Below are 14,993 nucleotides of genomic sequence, written 5' to 3' on the forward strand. Positions count from 1 at the left end.
TTGTTATGTTAGTCTGTGTAATTTTTCTGACGTTTTAAATATTTTATTTAAAGTGAAAAGGGGACTTCCCTGGTGGCGCAGTGGTTAAGAATCCTCCTACCAATGCAGGGGACACAGGTTCGAGCCCTGGTCCAGGAAGATCCCACATGCCGCGGAGCAACTAAGCCCGTGCACCACAACTACTGAGCCCGCGTGCCTAGAGGCCACGCTCCGCAACAAGAGAAGCCACTGCAGTGAGAAGCCCGCGCACCGCAACGAAGAGTAGCCCCCGCTCACCGCAACTAGAGAAAGCCCGGGCACAGCAACAAAGACCCAATGCAGCCAAAAAAGTAAAAAATAAAGTGAAAAGGGTGGGTAGGATTTAGGGAGGGAGCAGGGAGAGGGGAAGGCCGTCTAGGGAAAGTAAGCAGCCTGGAAAGAAGCCCCTCTTTCTCCAGTGAGGACCTAGGGGAACTGGGAGGAGTCAGTGGGCCTGGAGTTTGAGGAGTTTGGGGACTGGGAGAAGAGAGGGCCTCACAGGCCATGCCCTGGATTTGGGTTTTTATCCTAAGATCATGGAACATTCCCCCACCACCCCCCAGCTGTAAAGCTTCTTGGGAGAGACCAGGATAATGGAGCTGAAGTGGCCAAGCGGGGCCTTCACGGTGTCTGCAGGGAAGAAGCAGTATCCGGGCCTAAGGCTCCAGCCTTCCTGGGGGCCACGGCTCTACACCAAGGGTGGGAGGAGGGACAGCGCCACCGGCAGGAGGTGTTATTGCCACTTCTTACTGGAAGCAGCTGCAGTGGCCTGGGAACTGTGGTTAGAGTCAGAGGGGCCTGTGTTTGAATTACAGCTCTTTTGCTTCTGCCTTGAGACCCTGGTCAGGTTTCTGAACCCCCGTGTTCTCGGTAAAGATATCCACTGATCTCACCTCATAGGATTAACGTGAGAAGAAAATGCAATGACAGATGTATGGCACTGACCAAGTAAGCCCTTAACAAATACCGTGTTGCTGTAGTTGTTGCTACTTGCCACACTCTCTGGATCCAGCTTCTCAGGCACCACAGGGCAGGTGGGATTGGGACCCCCTGCAGGTGCAGGCCAGAGCCCAGGGAGAGCCATGACCTGGACACCCCATGCTGCTTTGAGGGCCTGGACTTGGAGGCAGCTTGTGAGGCACAAGGGTGCCTCCGACACAGTCCAGAAGAGGGGCAACCCTGAGGAAGTGTCACAGGAAACCTTGCCAACACCTGGAGAAAGTGGCCAGGGTGTAGTTTCATCCTCACTCATGGCCCTGACTTTAAGACATAGTCCACAGAGGTGTCCCAGGATCCCAGACAGACTCGGAGACATGCTTCAGCTGCACCCATGAAAGACGCTGCTCGTGTGACCTCCCAAAGGAAGTTCAGTCATGGAAGCGTTCTTCCTGGCCCTGGCTTAGGCCTGGCTTCCCCCAAAAGTGGACTTGAAACAGGATAGCTAGCTTCCGCCTGAGAGCCTCTGCCCGGCCGGGTGCTGGCAGCACTTACTTCCTCTGAGCTATATTTTATTTGCTATTTTGAGCTCTTCCATCACCTGAAACCAGCTAGAACACTTATTGATAGCAGCTAACACTTATTTTGAGTGATTACTCGTATATAATAATAGAATAGGCACAGTATATCACCATATTGAGTCTTCACAAGAATCCCATGAAAGAGGAACTATAATTATCCCCTCTTTACAGATGAGGAAACTGAAACTCCAGGAGAAAACGTAACTCGCCCAAGAAAAGGTAACTTGGCCAGTCAGTTCTAGAGCTGGGATTTGATCCCAGGGCTGCTAACCCAGAACTGCACAAAAACAAAACAAAACAAAACAAAAAACCAGGTACAGCTCATGCCACTAGACCAGGGATACTGACCCTTAAGGGGGAATAGGAAGCTGGCAAGTCAGTAGGTTCGGACTGAAAGCTGTTGCTTCCTTGGCACCCACTTAACTCCCAGCCAGCCAGCCCATCCCAGCTGTTGGAAGTCAGCATGGGAGTGAGAGCACGGCCAGCCCCCTTGGGAGTAGCTCAGACGCTGCCAAGTGCTCTTTCTCCATTCCAGTCGCTGCCCTGGACTCCACCCTTCACATGGTTCTGCTCAGAGCCAGCCTGAACTAGAGTGCCTTTACTTCTCCCCCAGAGTTCCCCTCTCTAGCCTTGAGGCCTGGCCGGCAGGGATCTCTCCACAATCCAGTGGATTTGCACAGACTCTCGTTGGCAGCAGCTTCTTGCTGGCTCCACTTCAAAGCAGGGGCGGCCAGTCTCCTCCAGGTGTCAGACGCAGCTGGCACGCTAGCAGGAGGCCTCTGGCAGGAAGGGATTTTGAGCCAACTGCCATCAACTGGAAAACAGCACACGTGGATGACCTGTCTTCAGGAAACTCCTCTTGAGCCCTCTGGGGGCTGGTGACAAGTTTGAGTTCAGGGTGAAGCAGCTGTCGGTGGCTTGTAGGGCCTACAGCCTGGGGTTGTCCCTGTCACCAAAGGCAAAGACAGACCTGTAGCCTCCTGCCTGCCTTTTCCCACAGTTCTGCCAAGACTCCAATGCGAGATGCCCAGAACTTTTATGGGTCAGAGCATTAGTCTGGAGATGGACAATGCAGCATATGATTTTTCTAAAAGCACCTTTTTGTAAGTCTTTCAGACTTTTCTGCAGCGACGGTCCTCTGAACAGCAAACTTTCCCCCCAGCAGAACCCTCATTAACAGGAGAAGCTGTTACTTCTGTCCACCCTTGGGATGACACTCTCTCAGGGCTAGAAGGAGCTCTTTCATACTTTTGGGAAGTATTCTGCTTGAATATCTCCAGCAACAAGCAGCTCACTCCCTCACAAAGCAGCCATAATCCCAGAGATGGGCATCTTCAAGTCTTCTAGAGCCAAACTCTAGATCCCTGTGACATCTCCCTCAGAGGCAGCCCTTCAAGAGTCGGGGGCCTCACTTCCTCCTTCATCTTCTCTTCCAGGCTAAAGGATCTAAAGGCAGTCATTTGTCTGATATCCTGGTTTGCAGACTCCACCACTCTGACCTACCTATTCCGTGACTCTAGTTTATTTCTCTTAAATGGACTGTCCAGAGCTGAATGTAGTATCCAGATGTCACCTTGCCAGGGAAAAAGAAAAGGGTACTGCAGCCTCTCTTAGTCATTTGTTCATGCTTTCCTTCATTCAACAAATGTTTACCGAGTGCCTACTGTGTGCCCTGCACCATGCTGGCGCTTGAGTCAGGCAGCAAACAGAGAGACAGAGGTGTAACTTGGTGGATCTTATAGTCCTGGGGCAAAGACAGACACGAACAGTGTGAGGGGGTCACAGAGAACTGTGGAAGCCAGAGCAGGGAGGCCTGCCCTCGCCTTCCCAAAGGGGTGCTCTGTGGCTGTACCCCGAAGAGTGAGGAGGCATCAATCAGGTCCGTGAGGAGAAGGGCATGGAGGGCAGGAGGAAGGAAGAACTGAAGGATCTGTGTGGCTGGAACATCGTGAGGGACCCTGCCTGGGGCCTCCGATGAGTATAGAAAGGTGAGCGGAGGCAGAGGGCAGGTCATGCAGGCTCATAAGCCAGGATAAGGATGGGAGACTTTGCTCTAAGGGCAATGGGAAGCCCATGAAGGGTTTCAAACAGAGTTGTAAAATGGTCAAATTCGCATTTTGAAGATCCTTCTGACCACAGTATGGATACTCAATTAGAAGGAGGCAAGAGTGTTGCAGAAAACCGGGTAGGAGGTCGTTCCGTTATCCAGGAAGAAGAGGTGGAGGTGGGCATGGGATGGGGGCTGTGGAAGTGGAAAGAAGCAGACAGATTCAAGAGAAATGTCCGGAAGCGGACTGATAGGACTTGGTGACTGACTGATGTGGGGCAGGCAAGGGAGGGAGTGTCCAGCATGCCAGGAGGACCCCAGGTTTCTGGCTGAGCAGAGGCGTGTTGCTGTTAATGACAGCTGAGGTCCAACTGGCTTCTCTGGCCGCCAGTCCCCCTGCTTGCAATCAAGAAAACCCCTCAGTCCTAGGCACGGGTGCTGCTGGGATCCAGCCACCTGCTCCGCAGAAAGAAAGCCCCTGCTGCCTGTCTGCCTCCCCCAACTAGCCCGCTGGTCCCTCCTGACCAATCTGAGTCTCAGCCCACCGAGGAGCAGGGGCCAAAACCAGAGCACGCGCAGGGTCGCCCTGCTCCCACGGAGGCTGCCACCCTCTCAAAAGAGGGAGCTAACGTTCATAGTCAAGAATGGCTGCGGACAGAAAGCTGCAGTCGGGTCTGGGGCTGGAAGGGCGGGCCCTGCTTGCAGCTGACAGTCCTGGCTGCGGCTGGGAGAGGAAGATGCTTATGGCAGTTGGCTGGAAGCCCTGGCGTGGCAGGGCCTGTCTCAGGAGCATGATGATCAGCAAGAATTACAACTTCTGGAATTAAACAATGGTGATGATTGTGCAAGTTTGTGAATATACTAAAAAACACTGTATGCTTTTTTTTTTTATTTTTATTAATTTAGTTATTTATTTTTGGCTGCGTTGGGTCTTCGTTGCTGCTCGCGGGCTCTCTCTAGTTGCGGCGAGTGGGGGCTACTCCTCGTTGCAGTGCGCGGCCTTCTCATTGCGGTGGCTTCTCTTGTTGCGGAGCACAGGCTCTAGGTGCGTGGGCTTCAGTAGTTGTGGCACGTGGGCTCAGTAGTTGTGGCGCACGGGCTTAGTTGCTCCGCGGCATGTGGGATCCTTCCGGACCAGGGCTCGAACCCGTGTCCCCTGCATTGGCAGGCAGATTCTTAACCACTGCGCCACCAGGGAAGTCCCACACTGTACACTTTTAAAGGGTGAATTTTATGGTATTTGAATTATATTGCAATACAGATCTTCCTCGACTTTCAGTGGGGTTACATCCTGATAAACCTGTTGTAAGTTGAAAATATCAAAAGTCAAAAATGCGTTTTTATGCCTAACCTACCAAAGATCATAGCTTAGCCCAGCCTACCTGAAATGTGCTCAGAATACTTACATCAGCCTACAGTTGAACAAAATCATCTAACACAAAGCCTATTTTATAATAAAGTGTTGAATCTCTTATGTAATTGATTGAACAGTGTACTGAAAGTGAGAAACAGAATGGTAGTCTGGTACAGAATGGCTGTCTGCGTCCACCCTGGTGACCGTGTAGCTGACCAGGAGCTGCCACCGCCCAGCATCACGAGGGAGCATGTGCTGCGCATCGCTAGGCCAGGGAAAGATCAAGATTCAAATTTCAAAACATGGTTTCTACCAAATTTGTCTTGCTTTCACACCACTGTAAAGTCAAAAAACCTAAGTTGAACCATTGTAAGTCAGGGACCATCTGTATGAAATGAATGAATAAATAGGTAAAGAGAGAAATAGTAAATGGCGGTAACTGCTATAAACAGGAGCACCAGGTCCCAGGTTGATGATAAACCAAGAGGAGCCAAGTAACATCTTCAAAGGCTTTGGTTCCCCTTCATGGTTTCCTGCTTGGGGGTGTTCTCAGCCCAGCACTCTTCCCTAGCAATTAACTTCAGGCCATTCGGGTTCTTAGCTGTCCCGGGAGTGGGGCAGGAAGGAGAGGTCACTGCCTTCTCTCCTCTGGGGCCTTTTCCTTCCCTGTGAGCCTGGGAAGGCACGACTTGGTGGTGCTGTTGGCTCCTCCTCCCTGGGGCTCTGGGAGAGCTCACTCTTCCTCTGTAGTTTGGGTGTCTCTGTCACCCAGTCCCTACTACCTGCCCTCTCTCTACCTCTCTCGCCTCTCTCTCCCCATCCAGATATCAGAATCTGGGCTTTGTGCCCTCTCTCTTCCCTTTCGCCTGCCTGAGGTTATGAGAAACGGGGTAACTACTTGGCCAACGGCTCAACGCTTGGGCCCAGGAGCCTCTGCCGGAGAGACCAGGACGCCCTCCTGTGGCCGTTGGCAGCATTGCTTCCTCCCACTCTCTGGCCTTGAATTTTTTTCCAGCTGGAATTTTAATGTTGAATTCTGGTAGTTGAGGCAGCTTTTTTCTTCCCCAAGAGATACATGAGAAACAGTTAAGGCCCTAAGATATAGGCGAGAAGAAAAAAGATAAGTTAGGCAGCTAATAAACTGAGAAGTAAAATGCAAGTGTTCATATTCTGTATCTTTATTTTAAAAGAGGCAGTGAGACCTAGTAGAAAGTAAGTACATGACGTGTAGAGCAAATTCACCAGCTGTGCGACCTCAGCAAGCTGACTGCTCTGAGACTTAATTTCTTCACCTGTAAAATGGGAATAATCAACAAGACCTACGTCATAGGATTGTTGTGGGATAAATTTTAATTGATATAAGTTAAATACCTTATACAGTGCCTGCCATGAAGTAAGTACTCAGTTAATATTGCCTGTTTCTGTCGTTACCATTATTACAACTGAAGACTAGAGGTAGGAACCATTTCTCTCTTCGGGGAGACCTGAAACCAGGGCAGCTGCCTGGCACAATTCCAGGGGCACCGCTCACATTATATTCTCTCTAAAGCCCCTTCCCCAGAGGTGAGCAATGCCTGCTCTCTCTGGAGCTGATCCAGTGGCCAGTCTGGGGACTCTCTGACCCAGGGAGGTGGAGAGAGAATTAGAAAAATGCACGAGAGAGCAAAATAAAAGTTTTTTTTTTTTTTAAAGGAAAGATAGGGCCCAGTCAAAAACAGATGGGGAGGTGGTGGTGGGGGGGGGTTACTTCCCTGGTGGTCCAGTGGTTAGGACCCTGTGCTTCCACTGCTGGGGGTGCGGGTTCGATCCCTGGTCGGGGAACTAAGATCCCACATGCCACGCAGCACAGCCAAAAAAACAACAACAACAAAGAAAAGAAACAGATGGGGGGGCCCAGCTTCCCATCAGTAGATGAGTTTGGCACCCTGCCTGGCACATGGATGGAGTCCAGCGAGTGCTAACTTTCTTCTCTTCCTGTCCTCTCCAGTGAGGCCCTGAGCAGAGCACGAACGTGGCCTTGGTCTGAGTCCTTTAGTGGTCACATGGTTTCCTTCCTGCGAGGTGGGTGCACAGGCGGAGGGGTTAGAGAGAGCAGACACCAGGAGGCGGTCAGCTTGTGAGAGCGGACAGCGTGTGTGGAGGAGCACCGGCCACCGCGGCGTCGCGGGATGGGGTGTGTTCTCGGACCCTCTCAAGTGCAGACCCCAAGCGGTACCCTCTGCTCTCTGTGCCAGCTGTGTCCCAGCACGGAAGTGCCCGTAGCCATTCTGAAGGCCCTTGGTAGCTTATTAAATCTCAGTGCCACTTGCCAAGACCCCTTTAAACCTCTTGGCTTTCTTTTTGCCTTTTCTGATCAGCTGTATTTATTCTGAACTAAATGGTCCTCACTGCAGGATGAAAGTGTTTACTGCTTCAGGGTATGAAAAGGGGTCTTGGCTGCGTTGTAGCTGCACCCTGTCCTTGTCAGCACCCCACCCATGTCCCATCCTCTAGCTGGTGCCACAGACGCTGAAGTGGGAGCCTGCCTCCCGCTTCAGTTCAGTTTGGTGACAGAGTCCAAACGATGGACAAGTGACGTGACCGGGAGGAGCTTGTATGGGGAGCCCCATCCCCAGTGTCTTGCTGTCCCAAGGGAGACTGGATCCGCAGGAGCGGCTCACTCGAATGCTCCCCCAAACACACACGTACACGCACTCTCTCATATTTTCTCTCTCTTTCCCCCTCAGGATTGTGCTCATGGACGACGCCATGGACTGCTTGATGTCTTTTTCAGATTTCCTTTTTGCCTTCCAGATCCAGTTTTACTACTCAGGTGAGAGTCTCCCAGGACCCCTGTGGCTCCTGCCAGGACCACGTGCCCTCTCCTACCCTGTTGCCCTTTCCATCTGTGTGCCTAGCGCATGCATTTCTCCCCTCCTCCCTCCGTCGTGTGCTTCACAGCCGGTCACCCACCAGCAGGATGTCTAGTTCTCACTGGTGGTCACAAGATTCAGTCTGCAGAGCCGACTCCCTCAGCCTCCCCAAGACATAGAAAACTACAGTGCTTCCAGCCAGCAGCGCGACGAATCGGTTTAAGTGATAATGACAGTAACAACAATACACACTACTGGATCAACACCCGATAAATTCACTATCGAAAACTTACCGTGTGCCAGGCATAGCACTGAGCACCTTAATCCTTACAACAGCCCTGAGAGGTAGGTCCTTTAAGAGAGAAGCTGACAGAGGCAAAGCTGCCAAAGACACAGCGCTTATGGGGGTGGAGCCCAGACCTGCAGAGGGCCCACGCCACAGCCAGCGCGCTCAGCCACTCTGCTGTGTCACTGCGATCGGGGGTCTCTCCCTGGGCCCTGACTCAGATGTGTGAGCACACATTTTCCACCCACACAGCTTTTAATAAGCGCATGCCAGTCCTCTCTCACACTCCCACCCTGCTCCCCATTGCTCACCAGCTGTGCCCTTAAATACCTTCTGGGCTCAGGTGGAATAAAAATAGATGAATGAATGCCGGTGCACACCAGCTCACACACAGCCGCATCAAATGGAATGTTGGATTTAGAAATTGCTGGCTATGTCCATAAACAAACTTGTTTAAAACAGGCCCTTCCAGTAAACAGAAGGCTGTCCTTGGAGCCTGGACATGGCCTTCCTGCCAACGGGTGGCCCCAGCCAGCCCTGGCCTCACTCAGGCCCCACATTCTGTTTTCCTGATGGCGGCCCAAGGGCCTGGTCAGGCAGGGGCTGGAGGCTGGGGTCTCGCCACCTGCTCTTAGCAGCTCCAGGCGTCTATTTCCCATTTCTCTGAAGTTTCTTGGGCCCTAGAGAAGGAGCAGCCACGTGTGGAGACCCGCTTCCCCTCGCTGTCTGTCGGGGCTCTCTTCTCACAGCGCTCCCAGGATGGGGCAGCAGCTGGGAGATGGGCCATAAGTCTCTGCTTATCTACGAGGGCTCAGCTACTAGCATTTGAAAACGAATTCAAATGTTTAATAAATTAGCAGCTTGCAAGAGTTCTCTCCCACACTGGTATTCCAACCTGCTTTTTTTTTTTTTTTTTTAATAAGTTTAAGCTATCTTTTATTTATTTATTTTTGGCTGTGTTGGGTCTTCGTTTCTGTGCGAGGGCTTTCTCTAGTTGTGGCAAGCAGGGGCCACTCTTCATCACGATGCGTGGGCCTCTCACTATCGCGGCCTCTCTTGTTGCGGAGAACAGGCTCCAGACGCGCAGGCTCAGTAATTGTGGCTCACGGGCCCAGTTGCTCCGTGGCATGTGGGATCTTCCCAGACCAGGGCTCGAACCCGTGTCCCCTGCATTAGCAGGCAGATTCTCAACCATTGCGCCACCAGGGAAGCCCCAGCCTGCTTTCTTGAGTCCGAGAGGCAGGTGGCTCACAAGATGGGGCTTACCAGCAGGAGTGTGCACACGTTCACCCTTTAAAATTTTTAAAAAATATTTATAGCATTTTCTATGTGCTGGGCACAGTGCTAGGTGCTGGGACAGGAAGGCTGACAAGGCATGATCCAGGCCTTTATGCAAGATCTTCCATTCCAGCAAGGAGACAGAGTGAACAAGTAGTTACACAGAAAACCCCTCACTGGATAAGCACTACAGAGGAGTACAGGGTGCATGAAAGTATGTAACAGGGGGTCTCACCTGGTCCAGGAACAACTGCCAGAGGAGGGGACATTTGAGCTGAAACACCTATTAGTGTCATCTCTCATGAGTGTAGTGGTCACATGAGGCCGAGGGCCCCTGCTCCCAGGACACTGTGCGCTGAGGACTGAGGCTGGTGTGGAGCTGAGCTAACACACAGAGAAGGGAGGGCACTGTGAGGGGACCAAGTGTGTCGTCCCCGCCTGACCTATGCCCCTCTACCCCTGTACCCAGAATTCCTGGAGAGCGTGGCTGCCATCTATCAGGACCTGCTGTCAGGCAAGAACCCCAATACGGTGATTGTGCCGACGTCGTCCAGTGGGCAGCACCGCCCGCGGCCTACCTTGGGCGAGGCCAGCATGCTGGAGGGCGTGGAGGCGTCCCTGTTCTGCCAGTGCCTGGAGAACTTGTGTGACCGGCACAAGTACAGGTGAGAAATGGGCACGCAGACCCCACCTCAGCCCCAGGATTGCAGGCTCCTGGCCCAGAACAGATCTCCAGCAGGCTGTTCTGACTGGCCCAGAGCTTTTAGGCCCTTGATGGTCATAGTATAAATTAGAACAGTGCCATTTGCCCCCAGTCCAGGATGTTGACTGAAAGTCTTCCCAGGTGGCTCACAGGAAGGATTGCTTTCACCTGGGCAAGAGCAGCTGTAGATGACCAACTTGGGTCCCTTCTCCTTGCCGGGAGATAGATTGGTCTTGACTTTTTAGAGAGAAGGAAAAAAATATTCACTGTGCGAGGAATTCACCCTACAGAAAGGGAGGGTTAAGCTGTCCTGTGTAGCACAAAGTCCCCTTGGGGACAGAGCAGCCAGTTTTGGTCTCCTCCAAGAGGAGGCCTTGCCCAGCGCCATTTCCCCATTCCCCCACTCCCACCCCTGCCAGTGAAGCACCAGTTAGTGAACATGCCAGCCTTTCTGTTCACAATCAAGGCCTTGCTCGTGGAGATCTGCCATGCTCCCCAGGGTCTTAGGGCTCCCAGGGTAGGCAGATCCCTCGGTCTTGGCTTTGGGCATCCCCTAAGCCTGAAGGTTTGGATGAAAAGATGGCACTCAGACTCACTAGTCTTTGAATTTGGCATCTGTATTCTCCCTTCTAGCTGCCCACCCCCAGCACTCGTCAAAGAGGTCCTAAGCAACGTTCAGAGACTGACCTTCTATGGATTCCTTGTGGCCCTCTCAAAGCATCATGGGATCAACCAAGCCCTAGGTAAGCCAGAGCTAGCTGTGGCCAGCCTCTCCTGCCCCTACAGTGTAAAGCCACATAGGAGCTGGCCCGTGTTGGTGGCCCGTGTTGCCTCCCTCCCAAGGGGGAGGCAGCTTCACCATGTCTGCCTTGACTTCTCAGGGCCAGACTCTGAGGCCTAGGGAGCCAGAACGTGCATAACACAAGATGTGCCCTCTGAGGCCTCCCACCCTCCCGTGGCAAGGCATAGCCTTCCCCGCCCGAGGTCCTGCCCCAACATGAAGCAGCCTCTCCATGGCAGGGGCGTGCCCAGCCCCTCCCATGGAATCATCATTTCTGCTTTGGGGAGCCGCCTGCAGGTTGGGCAGACACAGGGCTATTTAATCAGTGGCTCTGGAGCTTATGTATCAGAGACACCTGAATCCCATTTGTAAACAGGGCAAAGGTGTGTCTGGGGAGACCTTTTTTCCATCTGGAAAAAAAATCTTATTAGTCTGAAAGGGAGTGGAAAAAAAGGGGGGCGGGGGGCGGAGAGAGGCCCGCACTGGCCCATTTTTTCCTGTCCATCATTTTACTCTCACTGGTTGGCCTTCCCACCCACCCTCCTCTTCCCCCTCCCACACCTGCTGCCCTCCCAGGGGAGGGGCCACCAGGCTGTCATCGCCACAGAGCTTGAGAGAGGTTCTTATTATTAGTCTCTCTCCTCAAGAGATATCCAGGTGTGCTTGAGATCTCAGGTTCCTGAGTCTCAAAAGAAGACTTTTGCCAGTTGAGGGAATGGGGTCGAGAGAAGGAAACTGAACATTCGTTAAATGCCAGCCACAGCAGCCCAAGTGCTGGGCTAGATGCTTTAGGTCTTACAGGACAGAGAGCCTGCTAGGGGTGGCCTGGGTGCACAGGAGCACAAACCTCAACAGGACTGACTGAGGGTCCACTCAGGCACAGTGCACGGGTCTGGGGACCCCTCAGCTGAATGAGGTTGGTAGCCAAGGTCACCAACTGGAGGAGGAATACAAATGTGGCAAATAGGAGTCAAGAGTAAGGGGGCAGGGAGTGGGGAATTGGCTTAGGTTTTCTTTTACACTCCTAGGTAACTGACCCTCCCTTCCTGTCCACAAGTCAGCCACTAGGAAGAAAAAGGAAAAGCTAAGTAGCATCTGGGTCACAGCGTAGACTAACGTCATGCCTGCACGTTTTCTGGGGCCTTTACGAAGGACAGTCATTCAAGTTCTTTCACAGAGCACTAATGTTGGGCAAGTGGGAGATGGAAAGAAGCGTATGGTCTCTACCCTCACCTGCATCTCCAGTGTATGAAATAGAGACCTGAGGTACACCAGGTGCAGCCAGTTGTGGAGGGGTTGTCCTGTTCCCTTCGTCCCCCTCAAGGCACCCCACCCACTCACAGACACAAAACAACAAAAGGGTTCCATCGGACCATAGTTTAAACACCACTTAGAACAAAAGGGGCCAGGAGGCATCATCTGAAAACGTCAGGAACTGAACTAGAGCCAGATGGATAATTGTAAGATTGAGGCTTTCTAGAGACTAGCGCGGTCAGCAGCCGCATCTTGCTTCTGACCACCAGTAAAGCTCTTTTCTCTAACCATTTGCTGTTAAGAAAATCTTTCCATCTGCAAACTTCAGCTTTACCTTCCCTCCCACTGTTAACTGCTCCAAAGAGCATCCTAGACCCTCTCCTCTCACCTTTCCCCAGTATCCAAAAATTACTTCCCTTGGTTTATAGCTGAGGAAACCAGCTCAAAGAGATTTGTGGCAGAGAAGGGACGGCTCCCCTCCCGGCGGCTTCTGGACACGCAGAGGAGAGTTTGGTCTGATCCTGACCCAGCCTTCTCTTCTCACCCTGGGACCCTCCCTGGAGAGGCTGAGGCAGCGTTCTTGACCATTCTGTCTCCAAAGTGGGGTCACCCTGATTTAGAGGCACAAAACTAGATAACTTATGGTCTTTGGGGCCTGGGCTATATCCTGTGTCTCTGGCTCCTTTTCAGTTCAGTAACTGGGGCCTCAAGAAAGGACCAAACCCTCAGTACCAGCTCACAACCCACCATCTAGTCTTGGAAGGAGATCGTCCTGTTTGTGCAATGACCTTGAGGTTTGGGGATGTCTTGTAGCTATGACTGGGGAGGGTAGGCAGTGGGCTTCACTAAATTTTTCCAGCAGTACCTAGGACTTACTGCCCCCCTAGCAGACCTCTTAAACTTCTGTTCCCCAAAGCTTTTAGATCAGCTCTCCCAGGGTTGGTAGAATAGGCAGACATGAAGGTGAGGGGCCCAGCATCTGCTGGGCATGGGGCTGTGTGACTGCAGCCCGGGTGAAGGATCCTCAGATTAAGTTTTGTGCCCCCAATTATTTCCTAGGAGCTTTGCCTGACAAAGGGGACCTGATGCACGACCCAGCTCTGGATGAGGAACTAGAACGGCTGTAAGTGTTGGGTGGGAAGATGCTGCCCCCTTGTGGGGACAAAACCTCAGTCAGACACGGTAGTGCCCCATGACGGGTCACACACACAGCACTTGTCCATCAGTCGGGGAGGGGTTTGGGGGCCAGCAGAGGCCTGAGGGATCCTCTCTGAGTCCTTTGGGAATACAGCCCATGGGTTCATCCACATGCAAGAGTGAGTGTGAAGGTCCTGGTCTCTGGACAGGAGGCACCTCGCTGCCCTCTGGGCTTCTTCCCTTCTTCAGGCTGGCGCAGATCCCAGGCCTGGTCAACTCGGTCACTGCCGGTCCAGAGGCCAGCTGCCTGCCTGCCCGGACCCCTCCCCGGGTTGGCTCCCCCTGGAGACCCCTGCATCACGCCCGCAAAGTGGATGCAGAGAGCGACGGCTCCACTGAAGAAACAGATGAGTCCGAGACTTGAGGAGTCTGAAGGGTCCTGTCTACCACGCCCAGTACCCAGCTCCCCCGCCCCCTGTGCCCCCCCTTCCCCCCCGCCCCTCCAGCCCTTGGGACTCCAGGCCACCTCCTCTCCCACCCCCGTGCCATGCTGCCCTCTGCTGGTGAAAAGGCCAAATAACGGCCCCAGCCCAGAGACCCGCCAGAGGGCTTCTAATGATCAGCCAAGCTCAGCAGTGAACCTAGCAAGTTAACAGCCTACTCTCCAGGCTGCCAGCCTTTCATCAGGCCCCCAAGCTGACAGCAGGTTGAGCTGAGGCCACCAGAAAGGTGACTTGGCTTTAGCCTTTTGCTGACGGTCCCCATCTCCTCACAGCAACTCCAGGAAGGGGGAGACCGTGCAGAACCTTGCATGGTAAAGGGTGACACCCAGTGATGCAAGTATTAGGAGGATATAGCCATGGTGGCCTTCTGCTGGAGGAATAGCCACTAGCCGTAAGATGGAGAAGAGTGGGTGAAAAGACAAATTTCACTTTCAAACACTGCTTCGTCTCCTCTGTGTCTAATAGTTAAATATGTGAAATGAATAAAGTCCCTTGTGTCTGGTAAGTGGTGAGTCTAAAGCCACTAGACTGAGGGGGTGAAAGGAAGGGGCAAGTTTTTTTGGTGCCAAGTTCCAGCTTTTTTCTGGCAGGACTGGGAAGTGGGGGCCAGAGGGCCACTCAAGCCTGGAGAACTGCCTCAGATAATGGCAAAGAGGGGCTTACCTCCTGCATACGACCTTGGCCTTTCATGGGAAAGGTGCCTCACAGCTGGAATGGACCTTCAGGAAACAAGCTCAGACGGTTCAAGGCCAGGTTCCCGTAACGTTAAAGAGAGACTCTGGCCATGAAGGGTTAGCGTTGCAGAGCCTCTCAACCAGAGTTTCATTAAGCATTTTCTAAGTACCTGCTCGGGGTTAGGCCAGTGGGGATGCAGCTGTGAACAAGACAGGCCGAGGAGTACCAGCTTCCAGCCAAGGCTGGAAGGTAAGGCAGGTGGTCTTCAACAACTTCCCTGAATTGGGCAGTAACACCCACCTAGGGACCCAAACAGGGCCGCTTCCTCTGAAGCCACTGAGCACACACATTTTCCTGGGCTCCTCCCTGCGCAGACCAGCACCCCTGGATAGTTACAGGGACTGGCTCCCAAAGCTCTGAAGCACCGGGCCAGGACTGGGAGTTCCAAGCCATGTGGTGAGGACTCAGGACCAGTCATCTCCAGCCTCCAGCTGATTGAGAGCAGTTCGAAAATCCTGACATGCATCAGTCACCTGGGGAGCTTGCTTACAACGCAAATGACCAAGCTCCAGCTTGGGGTGGGGCACA

At 52.9% G+C, this 14,993-nt stretch overlaps 1 protein-coding gene across 1 annotated transcript in view; it reads left to right on the plus strand.

Moving 5' to 3' along the window:
* Nucleotides 1-14,235, plus strand: part of CSTPP1 (centriolar satellite-associated tubulin polyglutamylase complex regulator 1) — a 195,657-nt gene extending 181,422 nt beyond the window's left edge. Inside the window, exons 5-9 of the mRNA XM_059931530.1 lie at nt 7,663-7,748; nt 9,822-10,017; nt 10,689-10,798; nt 13,150-13,213; nt 13,477-14,235. Of these exons, the coding sequence (XP_059787513.1) occupies nt 7,663-7,748; nt 9,822-10,017; nt 10,689-10,798; nt 13,150-13,213; nt 13,477-13,651 (631 nt within the window). The 3' untranslated portion in view covers nt 13,652-14,235. The remainder of the gene's footprint in view (nt 1-7,662; nt 7,749-9,821; nt 10,018-10,688; nt 10,799-13,149; nt 13,214-13,476) is intronic.
* The last annotated feature ends 758 nt before the right edge of the window (nt 14,236-14,993 follow it).

This window comes from Balaenoptera ricei, chromosome 8 (assembly GCF_028023285.1).
Source record: "Balaenoptera ricei isolate mBalRic1 chromosome 8, mBalRic1.hap2, whole genome shotgun sequence".
Taxonomy (NCBI): domain Eukaryota; kingdom Metazoa; phylum Chordata; class Mammalia; order Artiodactyla; family Balaenopteridae; genus Balaenoptera; species Balaenoptera ricei.